The 18628-nt window shown below is 34.6% G+C and overlaps 3 protein-coding genes across 4 annotated transcripts; 2 read left to right on the plus strand and 1 right to left on the minus strand.

Annotated features, from left to right (window-relative positions):
* The first annotated feature begins 3103 nt into the window (after positions 1 to 3103).
* Positions 3104 to 7835, plus strand: LOC133313741 (hexokinase-1-like). The gene is made up of 9 exons (XM_061515146.1): positions 3104 to 3490; positions 4098 to 4248; positions 4325 to 4507; positions 4838 to 4912; positions 5105 to 5260; positions 5387 to 5485; positions 5562 to 5692; positions 6639 to 6720; positions 6974 to 7835. The coding sequence occupies exons 1-9, from the start codon at positions 3219 to 3221 to the stop codon at positions 7322 to 7324; spliced, it is 1500 nt and encodes a 499-aa protein (XP_061371130.1). The 5' UTR covers positions 3104 to 3218; the 3' UTR covers positions 7325 to 7835.
* Positions 7836 to 10230: 2395 nt separating this feature from the next.
* Positions 10231 to 11669, minus strand: LOC133313757 (probable 3-hydroxyisobutyrate dehydrogenase-like 1, mitochondrial). Its single transcript, XM_061515167.1, has one exon. The coding sequence runs from the start codon at positions 11582 to 11584 to the stop codon at positions 10568 to 10570; it is 1017 nt and encodes a 338-aa protein (XP_061371151.1). The 5' UTR covers positions 11585 to 11669; the 3' UTR covers positions 10231 to 10567.
* Positions 11670 to 13129: 1460 nt separating this feature from the next.
* On the plus strand, positions 13130 to 16868 carry LOC133313749 (uncharacterized). 2 transcript variants are annotated; one of them, XM_061515157.1, is made up of 2 exons: positions 13130 to 14993; positions 16446 to 16868. In XM_061515157.1, the coding sequence occupies exon 1, from the start codon at positions 13290 to 13292 to the stop codon at positions 14982 to 14984; it is 1695 nt and encodes a 564-aa protein (XP_061371141.1). In that variant the 5' UTR covers positions 13130 to 13289; the 3' UTR covers positions 14985 to 14993; positions 16446 to 16868. The 2 variants fall into 2 exon arrangements, with proteins under 2 accessions (XP_061371141.1, XP_061371142.1); XM_061515158.1 differs by having other exon boundaries at positions 16452 to 16868.
* Positions 16869 to 18628: the final 1760 nt, after the last annotated feature.

The raw sequence follows: 18628 nt of genomic DNA on the forward strand, positions 1-18628 counted from the left end.
GAAGCTTGAGGAGATACCGGAGGGAGCCAACTCGCCTCAAAGAGGTAATTAGGGTTGGGTAACTCCAAAAAAATAATAATAAGGAAAGCAAAATAAATCAATAACCAATAATAATATTATTCTTATCAATATTAATAATATGATTACACGATGATATTATGAAATATCTACAAATTTAAAAATATTAATTTTCTTATTGTTAATAATATGATTATTAATTTTCTCTCTCCTTATTTGAAAAACAAAACTAGTGGATTGAATTTTTTATTTTCGAAAATCTTTATTAATTTTTCTATTCTTATTTATTTGATTAATTTTGGTTAATACAATATTTTTTATGATATTTATTCGAGTAAATATAAAATAGCAAATGAAGCTCCTCTATAAAAAGCTTACCAAAATAAAAGTCCTCTACGAAAAAAGAAGAAGGCAAGATCACGTGATATCGGTGTCAAACTTTTTAGTTTGACATCTTTTTTTAATTATTGATTTTCGTGAATCTAACAATTATAATTTTCTTGGTCACATTTATTAATGTGATTTTGACTTTGTTGTAAGATTCTGAAGTTTTACTCTTTATCTTAACTATTGATTTTATAATTATGATTTATTAAGTTATACCAATTAATTAATTAATTATTAAGTTCAAATAAACGACAATTGTTAGATGAATGACAATCAACAATTGAGATGAAGAGTAACGCTTTTAAATTTTACATTGGAGTCAAAAGATCACTCATATTTATTAATTAATTATTAATAAATTATAATTATTAAATTATTGAAAATCATTGATTAAAATTTAATATCAAAAAAAATTTCAAAAAAAAAAGCAAATAAAGTCACATCACATGTAACCTCGCAAGCACCGACACGCGATTTTGTGAAATTTTTGCGTGTTGGACACGTGTCCGACACGCGGTCAACATTTGGGGACACGTGGTCAACTCTTTGACACGTTCCGACACGTTTTTTGGACATGCGGTCAACTTTTTCGGACACGCAGTCAACGCTCGGACACGTTTTTTTTAATCATAATTTTATTTTATTAACTAAATATAAAAAATAATTTATAAATAATTTTTTTTTATTATGAAATTTGACATGAAAAATTAACAAAGTACGAAAAATTATTTTTATTTATATTTATGTTATAAAATTTAAATATTTGATTGGTTATATGACTTATTATGGACTCTTATATGTATTAAATATAAATTATATTATATATATTAAAATTTTTATTTAATATCAAAACGTGTCTCAACGTGTCCAAATATGACATTTTTTAGAATTAACGTGTCGGCGTGTCGTGTCGTGTTCCGTATCTGTATCCGTGTATCATAGCATGTAACAGATCCATTTAATTAACTTTCAGTCAAAGGCAGCTTAATATATAATTGGGAAAGCGATCAAATCGATATTTTTTTTAAGAAAAAAAAATTGATCAATTACCGGTGCTATATTCACAAGATTACAAAAGATGCGTTGAGGATGACATCATTTTAGGTTTTAATGAAAAGGAGAGGATATTGTAACAATCAAGTTGTGTTACTACTAAGTTATTACCCATCAATCTCACTATTAGATCGATTATGTTGATCCAACGGTTATATTTATTTTCATCTTTCTATGGACATGATTTCCCAAATTTAATATTTTATATTTATTTTCACCTTTGTATGGTTATGATTTCTCATATTTAATGTTTTCACTTTAAATATGAGAAATTATAACTATACAAAAATTGAAATAAATATAACCCGTTAGATCAATATAAGTGATCTAATGGTAAAATTAATTGGTAGTAACACAACTTAGTAGTTGTCTTTAATCAAAACCAAACCATTATTATTTGAGTTCATGGCTCACTTTACACGTGGCTGGCCACGAGCTAAAAAAAACAGAACTAGAGAAGCTCCATGCATATTTCCAAAACAAAAAAGAGAAGCTCCATGCACTATGATCGGCTAGATACGGCTAATGGCATCGGCATGCCTTATCGTAATTACAATTTATACTATTAATGTCTGTAATAGTTTTTTTGTATATAGTCAAAAGTAAAATAAAAATAAAAAATCATATCGTTTAAATTAGTAATTTGTTTTTCATATTTTAGTTGGACCAAAATAAATAAACATATTATGGAGCTCAATAGCTCATTATACTTCTCTTCATATAAAATTTGGGTTATGTTTATTTAATTTTACACGAGATAAATAACTCTTTTACACACATAAAAAAGAGTTGGGTCCTACTATTCTTTTTTTTCTCTCCTCTTACTTGTGGGTCTCACTATAATTTTATTTCCACAACATGAGATAAGAATTTTGCTATAATATAAGAAAAATATTTCTCATAAACTTTTTATACATCAAAACAAACAAACAAATACACATATAACTTTGGAAAAAACTATTCTCTTGTTACATAAGATAAGTTTTTCCTTCTACACACCCTTCAATAACTGTGTCACTTTTTTTTTTTTTCAGGTGATGAAGCCCACAAATTTATCTCTATGACATGAAATAACTATCTCCATTAACATGAGATTAATAAAACTCTATAACTTTATTGAAAATGAAATGAAATTTTTAATTTTGACAATACATTGTAATGAAGTAATATTTAATGTACTTTTCTACTATCTCTTTTTCTTGAATTTATTACTTCCTATAAATAAGTATAAATATCTTCAACAAAAAATATAATTATATGAAATTAATCTCTACAAACAAAAATCAATTTCGCAGGATGATAAAAACCTTTTTAAAAATATAATTAAATTATTCGAATTTAATACCTCTTATTATGATTAAATAATAGTTGAATATTTAACTAATTCGCTTATAATGTCGGTAGATTTGTTTGTAATTTTTTTTTATAATTCAAGAAAAGAGCTATTTCTTTCAAAAAAGGAAAAAGAAAATAGATCAAATTAATCTAATCTTCATTTTTGTTTGGTCGTTATCTAATTTTCCATTTTGAGCCCACAGAGACAGATCTAGGATTTTTCTCATATTTTTTTTGTGTAATTTTATTTTTCATGTTTATGTTTCTCTCTCACTTCACCTTTGCTGTCATTTTCTCACTATTCCACATGAATAAGAATCTTCGAGTTTCCCATTAAAATTCGGCTTAAGCCAATCTGGGTTTCCGTCACTGTGGGAAAAAGTTTGCGACTTTGTGGATTTGGATTGCTATTGTTTCAGTGAGTGATGGGGAAGGTCGCGGTGGGAGCTGCCGTTGTTTGCGCCGTCGCTGTTTGTGCCGCGACGGCGCTGGTGGTGCGCCACCGGATGAGAAGCTCCGGAAAGTGGTCTCGTGCCGTAGCAATATTGAAGGAGTTTGAGAACAAGTGTGGGACCCCAATTGGGAAGCTTAGACAGGTGGCTGATGCTATGGATGTTGAGATGCATGCGGGTCTCGCATCTGAAGGTGGTAGCAAGCTCAAGATGTTAATCAGCTATGTCGATAACCTCCCAACTGGGTTCGTAGATTTATCTTCTCTCTCTCTCTCTCTCTCTCTTTATCCCAATTGGCTAACTTCCCAATATCAATATAATATCTGTTATTTCTGATTGTTTGAGACACTCAAGGATCAAGCTTGGTCTCGGATTTGTGGTCTGTTTGTTTGTCTTTATCACTGCAACATTGATGATTATTATACTTGACATGTTTAATATATTTCTTTTTATTAATTTATTGTTAATATATTCTATGTTCTGATATAATGTATAGGCTAAATTTGTTCAGTAGTAGTTTACTTGTTTATACCTTTTTGTTAAAAAAAGAAAAAAAGCAGCTGACTAGAGCTTCTTGTTTATTAACATGGTGGGGTTTTGGATCTCAAGCATGATTTATATGGTAGAATGGTCAGATGATACTTGTTAATGGTTCAGTCCCACTTGATGATAAATGTTTATTCCTAAAACATTTGATTGTTGATATTGTGTTGTGAAAAACCCCACGTCAAGATGCAGAAAAAGAAAGTTTTGAATGATTAAGTATTACATTGTAGTCTCGTTGATGGCAAAAATATAAATTTTGTGAAATATGAACTTGTTATTCTTAAAGGTTTCCTCCATTATTTACAGGGATGAGGAAGGACTCTTTTATGCACTGGACCTTGGTGGCACAAACTTCCGTGTCCTTCGTGTACACTTAGGTGGGAAAGAGAAACGTGTTGTCAACCAAGAGTTTGAAGAAGTTTCAATTCCTCCTAATTTGATGACTGGTTCTGCAGATGTAAGTATGCTATGGGAAATCTATCAGAGTATTGATCCTGGCTACACTCTGATATATACTCATTATGTTGTTACAGGGATTATTTGATTTTATAGCAGCAGCTCTTGCCAAGTTTGTTGGTTCAGAACCTGAAGACTTTCATCCTCCCCCTGGCAGACAAAGAGAGCTGGGTTTTACGTTCTCATTCCCAGTGAAGCAAACATCAATTGTATCTGGGACACTAATAAAGTGGACTAAGGGTTTCAATATTGAAGATGCAGTAATTCTTTTTACCTTGATTATGTTACATTCAATTTTGTTTGTGTTGCGATTCTTTCTTGTTGTCATTTTTCTTGATCATACTGTGATCCATAGTCCTGAGACTTGCATGACTCTCTTTCAGTTTGACACACAAACTACGACACTCCTTTTGTTGTGGTATTAAATTTTGGGAGTCCAGATATTACATTGCTTACCTCATTATGGTTCAAAATTGTATCATAACTTTTCAAAGAGAGAACTCTCATCTGCTAGTTTTCTCTTTGTTTATCAGCTATTCTCTCACTGAGCATGGTAATCTAACAGTTACTCCTTTATGGTTTATTTGTAGGTTGGTGAAGATGTGGTGGGACAACTAACCAAGTCCATGGAAAAAATTGGTCTGGATATGAGGGTTGCGGCTCTAGTCAGTCCCACTCTCCTCTCTTTATGATTTCTTGATTTTTTTTAGTCAGGATAGGAGAATGATGATTTCCTGTTTGTGCCTGACAGAAATTTGGGAGTTATAAGGTTTCATGGTGTCAGTTTTTTATTTTTAATAATTCTTGGCATCTTAATATCTTAAACCGGAAAAACCTAACTTGGTGATGTGATGTAGGTTAACGATACCATTGGAACATTAGCTGGAGGCAAATTTTACAATCAGCATGTCATTGCTGCTGTGATTCTTGGTACTGGGACAAATGCAGCATATGTAGAACGTGCACATGCTATTCCAAAATGGCATGGTCTTATACCGAAATCAGGAGAGATGGTAAGTAGGTTATGAATATTTATGTCTCTTAATTTCTTGTGTGATAGAACTGTCTTTACTGTGATACTAGAGACTGGTATTGATTTGCTGGTGCCAAAGCATGCTGATTACTTCTAAACACTATAGGTTATAAACATGGAGTGGGGTAATTTCCGATCCTCACATCTTCCTTTAACAGAATATGATCAAGCTTTAGATACTGAGAGCTTAAACCCTGGAGAACAGGTAATGATCATCTATTATATTCATTGGTTTAAATAACCAATGTGAATCTGTAACATTCTTCCACTATTGTTTTCAGATTTTTGAGAAGTTGATTTCGGGCATGTATTTGGGGGACATTGTGAGGAGAGCTTTATTGAAGATGGCTGAAGAGGCTGACTTTTTTGGAGATACTGTCCCTCCCAAACTGAAAGTTCCATTCATACTTAGGTATGATAATGTGTACCGTCAAACAGCCAGTTTTATTTGTCTAGGTTGATACTTGTTTATGTTGCTCTCTGGCCTTCTTTTGCCAGGTATTTTTTCTTGCATATCTACCTTGCCAATAATGGTTCTGATAGTTAGCCTGCTTATTAATTGCTTGAAATTAAGATGCATGCGCTGTTCAGAATTCTTCACATGGACCATATTAGTATCATGTATTTAATTTTGATAGAGTTCCATTCCCCTGTTTTCTTCTTGGATCTCATTTTTCAGGATCTCTTGATACAAAATTTCTTGCTGTTGTTGATTGGCGACCACACCATTAGCACATGTGTGCAGCATTTTATTTGTTTTGAAACTTGTAATAAGGAAAAGAATGATGCAATGCTAGATTTGGTTGTCATTGGGGTAGTTGGTACAAGAGGTGGGGATAGGAGAAAAAGTGAAATTGGAGGACAGAAAGGTTTATGCTGTGTAAATAATGGGAAAAATGGTATGGATTGAAATTATTTTCATCCCCCTTATTCATTCTAGGTAAAAGCATGGATGACTAAACATGTTTCATGCTGATAACATTATTCTCAAATGAAAATAAACAATAATAGAACCATTAAGATTTAAGAAAATAACTTTTTGTTTTTTATTATTTTTCATTTTTCTGGGATTGTTGGCATTACTTTTCACCTCATTTTGAACCCCAAGTTGGGATGAAAGTTTTTTGCAAAGAGTGGAATGCAAATGGTGGCCTTTCCATTTTCAGTTCTTTCTTTGTATTCTCATACCAACAAAACATACAAACGGTGTTCACTCCTCATTTTCACCATGTCATTTCCATTCTCTCGTTTACACTGTATCACCTATTTTGCATCGTTGAGTTGTATAACTCTTCACTGCAACACATTGTTTTTTGTTGTATTAGAATTTTAAGGGTTTTGACATCTTTTTGTATTAGGACACCTGACATGTCTGCCATGCACCATGATACAACTTCAGATCTGAAAGTGGTTGGAAACAAATTGAGGGATATATTAGAGGTATGCATGCTCTACTTACCATGTTGAAATATGGCTTTCATGTCTCACACATCTTATGAATTGCTTTTTCTTGAATTGCATTTGAAAGTTGGAAATTATGATGATAAACTAAAGTTAAACTCTCAGGACCTATTCTTTTTTATTTGTTATTTAAAATAAAATCATGCATATTATGTTAAGGGCAATAAAAATTGGCATTTCTGACCCCTCAAAGGAAGTGGATAAGTTTTCTTACTGCTTTCTTTATTGTCAGATCTCTAATACATCCCTAAAAATGAGGAAGATTGTTGTGGAACTCTGTGATGTTGTTGCTACTCGTGGCGCCCGCCTTTCTGCTGCTGGTATTTTGGGCATCATTAAGAAAATAGGAAGAGACACAGTTAAGGTTGGGGAGAAGCAAAAGTCAGTGATAGCATTGGATGGAGGATTGTTTGAACATTACAGTAAATTCAGAATTTGCTTGGAGAGCACACTGAAGGAATTGCTGGGAGATGAGGCAGCTGAGACCGTTGTCATTGAGCATTCTAATGATGGCTCTGGCATTGGAGCAGCTCTTCTGGCAGCTTCTCATTCCCAGTATTTGGGAGTGGTGGAGGAGTCTTGAAGTTATTGCTAAGGTAAAGACGTGTAATACTAGTTTCAATTTTTGCATACGTAATAGATCAAAACATTGAAGCAGAGATGCCTTAGTTACTGGTCCTACAGAGCTTTTTATCTGAGGTGGGGGTTATCTAGGAGGGCTCTGTGTTCTTACTGCAACCTTGCAGCTCCTGTGCTGGCAACTGGGGCATTCATTATTTTGGTTGCAGGGTTTATCTCTTTTACGTTAAGTAATAATATGAAAGATATAAACTTAATTGTGAGTAGAGTCACCTTTTGCGGAATGTAGTCTGTTTTCAGCGAGAATAAATCAGGGCTTAATGTGTTGACAAGCCTAGAAGTTTTTAATTCGTAGCTTTTCTGAGCTATCAAGAATAGGATGAGCCTAGTGGTGAGGGGTGTGGGTAGTTGTGTTAGGTGGTATGTATTCTAGTCCTTCCTCATGTATCCAAAACAAAATAAAGACCGAAGAGTTTTTGTTGTTATTATTGTTTGCTTAACTGAGCAACCCTTCCATTTTGATTATCCTGTCTGAAACACAACTGTGATAATTTTGAGTGACTACCGCTTCCAGAGCATTTTTTTTTTTTTTTTGGTAAACGCCAGAGCATCTTATAATGACGAGCGAAGTTATCATATTTTAACATAATATGATGTCTGGGAAGTGAGGAAAAATGTCTGCTGCCCGATTGATGTAGGAAAACTTAAAACAAAACTACAAGCATATTCTGAAGATATATAAATAGCTGACTGCAGACTCATGTTGAGAAATTCTGCTGTTTTTAAGGATGCCTAGCTAAAAGGTTAAAATAAGAAATAAGCTGACAAGTAATATTGTATATTTTACTCCCGAAAAGGGGACTGTTCCATATATGATTGCTGACGGTGGCAGATATTCATTGTATGTATAATTGTTGTATTTACCGAATAAATTAATCTTCCGGGAATCTTGGTGTAACTTATTTTTATTACCATTAAAAAAATAAAACTTGAATATGCCATTGGGTCACATTTGGGGCTATAGTATTTTTTTATTTCATTTTGTTTAAAGATAAGTTTTTTTTCTCAGTTAATTAATTGACACGTGGCTGATAATGGTAATGTAACGAACTTGTTTCTTAATTATTTAGTATTCCGAGAATTTGAGGCTGGAAAGAGTTTACTAAAGAGCATACAAAATAGAGTACTAAAGTGTGTTGGCCATGTATGGGAGAAGAAATAAGCTGCTCACGGCATAATAGCTGCATTGTGGGAAAGACTAGACAAATTACAAACAATAGGTGATGTTTGGTTGGGAGCTTTTTAGCGGATATCTATCTTTCTCAAGTATGACTTTTAGAAACACCATGTTTGTTTCAACGTTTTTCATCAAAAATCCATCTATCCAATTTGTCTGGATTTATGAGAAACATAGATATCCGCACTTTTTAGAAACCCAAATTGAAGGTGAGATTTTTCGAAAAACCGGTTATATGACTTTTAATGCACTGTTGATTTCATAAAATTACCTAATTTTCCTAGTAAAGTTTTTTTTTCCATCAAACAAATTTTTTTTATATTTTTCTACCTATCTCACTTTATCTATCTTTCTAATCATTTCTCTATCTATCTCATTTTCCTACTATTCCAAAAAAAAATTCTGAACCAAACGCCCCCCCCCCCCCCCCCCCCCCCAAGAGCTTTTCTGTTCTTCATTCAACCAAAACCCAATTATATTTTCCTTACGAACCAACTATCGGTATTGTTAGTCTCAATTTGCCGTTCGTCATATCTCCTATGAGTTACATTGATTTCTATTCTGAAATCAAGACAAAAGTTTGAGAAGCCCCAGTCGTTTGTCATCTTTCAGTATTATTATCCGACACTTGGACTGGGAAGCAAGGGATGCCAATCTACCAAGCTATCCTTATCAGTATTCCTATCTTTCAGGGACCTATGATCGAGTAAATATAGAGGTAACTTCAGGGATGAAGATTTTGATTACCTACCGATACATCTACCGGCTTGCTGGACCTGCACTTAATAGTTTCGTTTTATGATACATGCTTCTATAAAAATGACATACACAATCATTTTGGCGGTAATTGCTTAAATTTTTTGTTTTACAATGCAAAAAAAACCATTCATACAATGAGGACAATCATGTAGAAATATTCTGTGTCCTTCCCCAGTGGATCACAAAACATGCTGTTGCAAATGTTCCTTCCATTGCTCCACTCCAGAAATGTTTGGGCAACAAATAGATTTGACTAAACTAGGAGTTTGATGATGACAATGAGTAGGAATTGTTAACCTTTGAAGGCTTCATTAAGGCACAAGAGTAAAGATAATTTAAAAGCAAATCTTTTCCTCCGAATTTGGGTCCTACAAAGAGTAATAATGTAGATCGGACTATATCAAGGTCCGAGTTAACTAATGAAACAAATGTTTAGAGGTTTTGGATAATTAAGATAGAAGGAAAGCTCTCAATAGTAAGACTCATATATCAAGGCCAAACCTACGGCCAGCTACAACCTTTTAGCAGGAATTTTTGAAACCACCATTCACATATGCACTCCTAAAACTAAAAGTAAAGCAAAATAATCTAAATTGACCCAACTAAAATCATCACATATCAATAAGATCAAGTGTAGCCTATTGAACAATTAGAATTGGATCCAACTTAGATCATGTTTCAACATTTCTATGCTCTATATAAGCTTTCAGTAACATACTTGCACATACTTTATTTTAACAAATCCATCATACTCCAATGCACGCCAAAAGATTGAGGATAAAGTCTATGCAAGTATCATTATTCATAAAACAATGTTTCCTTGTTTCTCCTCCATACCACATCATCAGCGTATACTTTTCCTTTGGCAGGACTGATACAATAATGCTATGATCAAACGAGTTTCACTTTTAAATCGGTAGGAAATATTCTCAATGGCCTAAATTCTCAATTCACGACATTAGGTGTCTGAATTACATCAGCCATAATATAAAAAACTTCACATTGCAGGTGGACTCATTGTGTTGGGAAAGAAACACAAGTCCCATCTTTTGAGAGCATAGCACCTAGTAGAAAGCTAATGCTTGATAATAAAAACTAGCAAAAGTGATATCATATAAACAGAAATACAATACATGAGTAAAAAGTTACAATGAAGCAGTCCACCATACCATGCACAAGAAATCAAACTCAACAACCAAATATTTTATTACTTGATACAGAGAGCAGCACAGAACAGAAAGGATGTTGTTTTCAGGGTGCAAGAGAAACATTGTTGAGTCGCTCAAGAACCAAAACAAGTGCTTGAGTGCCCAAATTACCTTCACCATGAGCCTTAAGAGAAACATAAAGTTGTTGAGCGAGAGCCAAACCAGGCAAAGCAATACCCATGTTCTGACACTCCTTCAAACAAATCCCCAAATCCTTAACAAAATGGTTCACATAAAACCCTGGATCCAAATCCCTCATCAGGATTCTCTTCCCGTACAAATCAAGCGACTTTGAACCCGCTGCACCCGTAGATATAGCGTCGAGGTACAAACCCACGTCAAGACCAGCCTTGTGAGCATACACCATACCCTCCACCAACCCCACCATCGTCGAAGCTATCGTTATCTGATTCGCAAGCTTCGCGAATTGCCCTTTCCCACTCCCACCCATGTAGTTCACCTTCCCCATCAAACTAAACAATGGCTCCAGCCTCGCAACTACTGAATCGTCTCCTCCGGCGAAGATTGCTAGGGTTCCGTTCTTTGCGCCGCGATCGCCGCCGGATACTGGTGCGTCGATGGAGTGGCAGCTTTTGGACGCTGCGGCGGAGGAGATTTCGACGGCGAGGGAGGGTTCCGATGTGGTCATGTCAACGAGAATTCCGCCGGAGCGAAGTCCCGCGAGGGCGCCGGAGCTGGAGTCGAGGAGGACGGAGCGAACGTCGGAGGGGTAGCCGACGATGGAGAATACGACGTCGGAGCGGGAGGCGACAGCGTGAGGGGATTGGGCCAGGTGGGCTCCGATGTCGATGAGAGGTTGGGCCTTTGAGGGGGTACGGTTGAAGACGGTGAGGCTGTAACCGGCTCGTATGAGGTGGGCGCACATGGATTGGCCCATCACTCCGGTGCCGATCCAGCCCACTCGCGTGTTTGATGGGCTTATGGGCTCGGCGGCGGCCATGAAGTGCCGGGCGATAGAAAGAAGGGAAGTGTTAGAGTGGCGGATACGACGGCGGAGTGAACGGAAATGTAGGAGTGGCGGATACGAGGGTAATGGCATGTCTATTGTTTTAATTGCCACATATATATAATATATTATTTTCGCGTCCGATTATCCTGTTGTTGTTGTTGTTGTCTTGGACGATGTTTGAGACTTGAGAGTTGTGAAGGGAAATGGAATCCAACGGTTCATGGAGTATTGGATAAAATAATCAAGGAGATAAAAAAAAAAATGACATTCTCATTATTGAAAAGTGAGGTTTTTTTTTTTTTAATTTTTCTCCTTTCTTTCATTTACATTTCTATTTATGTCACATATTTTTTAAATGGGACCACCGAATTTCAGTGAAATATTTTTCTTCATTATTATTATTATTTGTCTATATAAAATTCCTAAATATTTTAAGTGTGCTGGGATAAAATTTCCCATTACTATGTAATAATTGAAATTAACTAATGCTTATAATCAAATATCTTATTTATTGGGTATATTACATTTCGAGGACCAATTAGATGTAATTATTAAGGACAAAATTGATAACAAAAAGTTAACACTGAAATACTAATTTAATATCAACAAGGGATGCCCTGGTAAACTGATTTGATCTATTTATAAATAGACGACTAATACGATGTAACATGTATTTTTAAAAAGTAAATAATAATAAAAATTTAGTCATGTTTGAATTATCAAGTTTTTAATTTCAAGAAAATTAAAAAAGAAGAATATTACTAAATATCATTTAAAGGGCCGTTTGGTACGTGATTTTTTTTTAAGATTCTCTGGAAATTAATTTTTTTTTAAATTTTAAATTTTCAGATATTATCGTAAACTGAAGGTAAAAATCATATTTTTAAAAAATTGAGATTCTCAAAAAAAAAAAAATTCTCATCTACAAACTCCCAGATGAAAAATAATCTTTGCATTCATGAGAATTTGCTGGAATTACTCCTGTTGGAACAGAGAATGACCGTTTACAATACCCATCGGGCCTATGGCCCTCTTTAATTACAAAAAGAAAATAAAATAAAAAATCATAATACCTAATACTATATATATTAAGAGTTTTTTATTTTTTATTTTAAGATGAGGTCAAATTTATATTTTTTATTATTTTATACAGAAAAATATTTCTATATGCACATAAGTTATCTGTATTTATTTTCAAAACAACGTCGTTTAAGTATTGAAATATTAAAAAACTATAATTATACAGAAAATAATAACCCTGAAATAAATTAAAATTACAAAAATACCATAATTTCCACCCCAAAACGATATCGTATTGAACTTACTACAGATAACTTATATCTGCAGAAATTGCGAACCCAATTTTATAATGATTTTTTTAGTGAATGAACTTATGAACTTACACTAATAATTTTTTAATAAGAATATATACTATTTATGTCGATTGATTACTATAAATATATAATTCAACTCCTTATATTCTTTTTATTTTTTAAGAATTTTAAATTGTTGGACAAATTTATAGTTTGTAAAGTTAATTTTTTATTTTTTTATTTTGCGCTTTTTAAACTCTATGTTAAATTCTTAAATATCCGCTCATGTTCGTAGACTCTGTACAAACTACAAAGCCCTAATTTCACATCAATGGAACGCGGATAAGGTACTTTCATGGTAGCTCTAAAACTCACCTCTTTGCAAGTGACATGGTTGTTCCATCCCTAATCCATTGTATCAATATTTGAGATTGCTACCTGGGTTTCCATTTTGTAAACTTCGTAGTTCTCCTGCTATTTCAATGTATACCAATATTTCCAAAGCTCAGGCATTTCCTCTCGCCACTAAAATCTCTTCGCAACCCAGATGCTTTAATTCACTTCCCACCTTAAAGTCCCAATCTTTACCATTTGTTTCTCATAAAAAACCAATCTTGAAGAACCCCAGTTCACTCGAGCCCAGTTATAAATTTGGATCCTTGGAAATGGGAAAATTAGCGAATTCATATGGGTTGATGCTGCGAATTGCTAGAAGACATTGTAGCGCGAGAAGTTTCTGTGGTGCAGGAAGTGCTGAAAAGCAACTTCCTTGGTTAGTTGCTAATGAAGTTAAGGAAGGTAAAGTGATGGAGAAAGCAAAAACGACTAAGATTAGTAGCTCTAATCAGGAGGGGTCAGCAAAGAAGGCAAGTAGTAAGTCCTCTTGGGAGCAATCCATTGAAAGGTTAGAGAAAGCAACAGTTCCAGAATCAAAGCCGGGATCAACAGCAGCAACATTTTCTGTAAAAAATGGTATTTCAGCTGCAGCAAGTAAAGAAAGGAAGAATGGGGTGGTTGAGAAGGTGAGAGAGCATAGAAGTGATCATGGTAGAAGGTATGGGAAGTTTGATGATGATGAAGAAGAAGAAGAAGGGGTTGATGATGAAATGGAGGAGGCTGTTGACGATCCTAGGTGGGATAACATACAGAATAGGTTCAAGGGGATGGTGGGAGCTAAAGTTGGATCAGAAAGACCTGAATTTCGAAGATGGAATAAGCAGGAAAATTGGGGTAGGAAGACATGGAAAGAGACCACAGAATCCACTATGCCGAAGATTGTTGGTGAGGGAATTTATGGGGTTGGTCCAGTTTTGGCTGCACTGTCAGCTGGACGAAGGGAATTCTATGCACTGTATGTGCAAGAAGGATTGGATTTGAGTAGCAACAACAGGAAGAAGAAGGACAAGAAAGGGTTTGAGAAAGTTCTGAAGTTTGCTGAAAAGGTCAGTTTAAGTATAAAAGAAGCATCAAAACATGATCTGAATATGGTGGTTGATAACCGTCCCCATCAGGGTTTGGTTTTAGATGCTTCGCCACTAGAGATGGTGAAAATAAAGGAACTTGACCCTGTTTCTATTGAGGAGGGGAAGGGTTCCCTTTGGGTAGCCTTGGATGAAGTTACTGATCCTCAGAATTTGGGGGCAATAATTAGGTCTGCTTACTTTTTTGGAGCTTCTGGGATAGTGTTATGTGCCAAGAATTCAGCCCCATTAAGCGGTGTTGTGAGCAAAGCAAGTGCAGGATCGCTTGAATTAATGGAACTTAGGTATTGCAAGAATATGATGCAATTCTTAGTGTCTTCTGCTGAAAATGGTTGGCGAGTTCTTGGGGGCTCTGTCTCCTCTAAAGCTATTTCTTTGGATGAGGTTGTGCCTGGTCCTCCAACTATTCTTGTTTTGGGCAGTGAGGGCACTGGTTTGAGGCCTCTGGTGGAGAGATCATGTACTCAGTTAGTTAGGATTCCTGGGAACATTCCTTTTGACTTAAATACTAGTGAATTGGAAGGTGAAAGTACTGGTTTGAATTGTGAGAACTCTGGTAAAGAGTTCCTGTCATTTTTGGCCGTGGAAAGCTTAAATGTTAGTGTGGCAGCAGGTGTGCTTCTTCATCATTTAATTGGGAAAAAGTTGGTAGATTCACTGCCAGACGGGCATAGACAGAATGATGTGTCTGAGTGAAACTGCCAGGTCTTAATTTATTTAGTCTGCTGTCTCCTAGTATCTTCTGATGGGGCGTTAATTTATTTCTTTGAATACATTGTAGTTTCTCCTTTTTTATCATTTGATCATGTAATCGTATTACAATCATGTTAGCAAGTTGGTCTGTGTAAAACTGGAGTTAATTAACAGTTTGGTCTGCATTTTAACTTGAAGACTATATATAGTTGACACCATTATTCAAATCAAAGAGAAATGATCACTTAAATTGAGAGTTGATGCTTCCTTTTGGGTATCAATTTGAAGTTGTCTTAGTTTATGTATTTATAGTATTTTAAGTTTGAATTGTATTGTTTCAAGTTTCAACTTTTAAGTTTTAGTCTTTTAGATTTGATTTTTTTCATTTACAACTCAGGTTAATAATATTTGAGAATTGAAAATCATCATTTTTTTTTTTTATTGTTTTTCGTTCTAGGGAAAAAAAGTGTTTACCAATACGATGTTGTTTTGGGATTAGGAAAAAAATATAGTGTAGTTTGTAGGGGTGATAAACGAACCACGGGCTTTTCAGGGGCCTTTGGCTCGGCTCGTGAAGGCCTGAGCTTACATGCCTAAAATTGGTTGGAACCAGACTTGAACTTGTATAAAAGCTCGTTTAATAAAAAGCCTTGGGCTCCAATTCAAAAGCTCGACCTTATAGCCTCTCAGGCTGGCCTGGTATATTAATTTTAATTTTTTATACTACTTGTAATAGTCCTCTCTCTTCTCAATCCATTTCACCTTATTTTATTGGTTAAACAATTTTTTTGAATGATTTTGTTCTATATTATGTTGTTTGGATATACATTGAATTTATGAGTATTTATAGAATTATTAGTCCTGTATATTCTGTTTGGATAAATTTTTGTTGTCTTATTTTTTTTAAACATGCTAAATCAGGCTTTTATTTTTTGTAAATAAGTCAGGCCACATGTCGATAATTATATTCATAACAGGTAACAGACTTGGTCAGACACATTTAAACACAGACTTAACCTTTTAAGACCAAAGCTTGGCTCGGCCTGGCCCGTTAACACTCCTAGAGTTTGGAAGTTTTACTTTTCTTTTATATCATGAATTTTATTAAAATACCCTAAATAAGAGATAACTATCTCATATGATAGAAGAAATGTTAATTCCTTAGTTTTATTGTGGTTACTGGATCTATGTGGTAAAGTTTATGAGATAGTTGTTTCTTGTCCTAAATTTTGGCCATTGCTCCCACTTAACATGAAATTAATGGTCTGCTTATTATCCTAACTTTAGCTGAATCCCTATGACTTCATAACATCTAGCGTGTTCAACTTTGTTAGTTAAATATACATAACCCTCTATCTGTTTCAAGTCTGAAGTTCAGAAGGAGACATTAAATTTATATATATATCTATATTATTTGGGGTACTTCATATTGGTTCCAAATTGTGCCCCTCTCATTTGTGACAGTAAAAGTGACCTAGAGATGAAAGTTTCGGACACATGCCCACACCGCCCACTGTTCCTGGTGTTTCCTGAGCTCAATCCACCGAGTATCAGAGCCATGATGCTTCAAGCTCTTGTTTGGTCTCATTGATGAGTGGCGAGGTATCTGAATATGTTGGTTGATAACCGTCCCCATGCAGTTGCAGTTCCTCTGGATCGAGCCTTAGGATACGCAATATGCCTTGCATTCCAAGGTTCTGCAAATAATGGGCCATTGTATATATTACCCGATAAATATTCCATGATTAGGAAAAGGGTTTATTCTGAATCCTCTAAACAAGATACTGAACTGCTTTTATTTTTTTTGGGGTATATGTACACCCGATAATTCATTATTAATTGATCTCATACTTCCTAGTCCCAAGCAAGGATTGTATGATCCGTAACATTCTTACACATTTTCCTGTTTAGTATTAAATTTGTTAAATTCTCATTTATAAATAGCAGTGATTCTTAATATTCTGTAAGATCTGAAGATGGTGGTTAATTGCATTCTCCTTTGCAAGAATTGTGACAAGAAACACTCCCCCAGTCTCCTATTTAGTGTTAAATTTGAGAAACTTATCATATAGCAGCGATTGTTAGTATGTTGGAAAGACATTTAGCGACGTGTGGTGATCAGGATAGATTATTATATTATGTCTTAATCCACAGGATATGATAAGTTTTCCGATTTAAGGGAGGACTATGTTAGGATTAGACATGATACGATGACAAATGTTATATCCCTTTCATTTCAAATATAGTTATGTATTTTTCTTATGAATATTGTTGGACGAGTGATGGTTAACTCTTAATTCTTATCATGGGCTAGCCACTTTTACTACCCAGTATCTGCACCATCAGCTATCACTTAGCCACTATCTTCACTATCGGCATTACTACGAGTTACTAGTCATCACCATTATCATCGTTGTTTCAATTGGCCACTGTCACCACCACCTTGGGCCACTGGCACCTCCAATCACCTACCACCAACCATCACCGCCGCCTCTGCCAACAGTCAACTGCCATAATTGTCACTAGTCATCTTCGGCCTAGCCCTATCACCACCACCTGTGCCACCAGCCCCACAATCACTGCCACCATCACACTAGTCGCCGCTACCCTTACCAAGCGCTATTATCACTGGTCACCGACGGTCAATATTAACAATGGATTTAAAATTTAATTTTTAAAAATTTATTTGATAAGGATATATATTTTTTTTATTTTGAAAATTTTGCAAGTCTCTTATGTATTTTAATATATTTTATTTAAACTTGTGAGTTTTAAGTTTTTTTAATAATTTAAAATAAGAACTAATGTATAAATAAGGGGGTTTGCATTTGTCATTTAATATGACACAACAAACTTTCCTACACACACAACATTTTGTGGGGCTCACACTTTTTGAATAAAAAAAAATTATGGCACGCAAAACGAATCTCTATAACATTACACAATCACTTTTCCTACAACATAACTCTTATAAAATTAGGGGTGTTCGCGGTCTAGATTGGATCGGTTTTGGAAGCAAAAATCATCCGATCCAATCCCTTCGGTTTGATCATATAATCATCCATTCGGTTTTGATTTTTTTTCAAATCCGATCCGATCCAATCCAATTTTTTTCGGTTTGGATTGGATCGGTTTTCGGTTTTTTGAAAATCCTAAAATTTATTTCATGATTATTGTGCAAATAACATTTTTTTGTATATATTGGCTTTGTAAATTTTTTTTTTAAAATACAAAAGCATTAGTAAACTATAATATAATTTTTTTAATTTTGGCAATGAGATATGGAACTCTACAATGATAAAATTTTATTGATGAGATATGATTAGATTTTTCTTAGGTTTAGTTGATGGGTTAATGAGTCTTGGGTTTAGAAATTTTTAGGCTATGATTAGGGAAATACCCAAGTAGGTAGAGGGAAATTAATATATTGGATCGGTTTGGATTGGATCGGTTTTCATCAACCCATCCAAAAACCGATCTAATCCAATTAAAATTTGCGGTTTTTAATCAGTTTTCGGTTTATTCGGTTATCGATTTTTCGGTTCGGTCACCGCGGTTTGAATCGGTTTGGATCGGTTGATGAACACCCATATATAAAACCCATAAATAAGTGAAAAAAATTTCAATTTTTTTTTGAAAAAATGATA

Source organism: Gastrolobium bilobum, unplaced genomic scaffold, assembly GCF_033153095.1.
Source record: "Gastrolobium bilobum isolate Gb01-03AN ecotype WA unplaced genomic scaffold, APGP_CSIRO_Gbil_v1 utg15927, whole genome shotgun sequence".
Classification (NCBI taxonomy): domain Eukaryota; kingdom Viridiplantae; phylum Streptophyta; class Magnoliopsida; order Fabales; family Fabaceae; genus Gastrolobium; species Gastrolobium bilobum.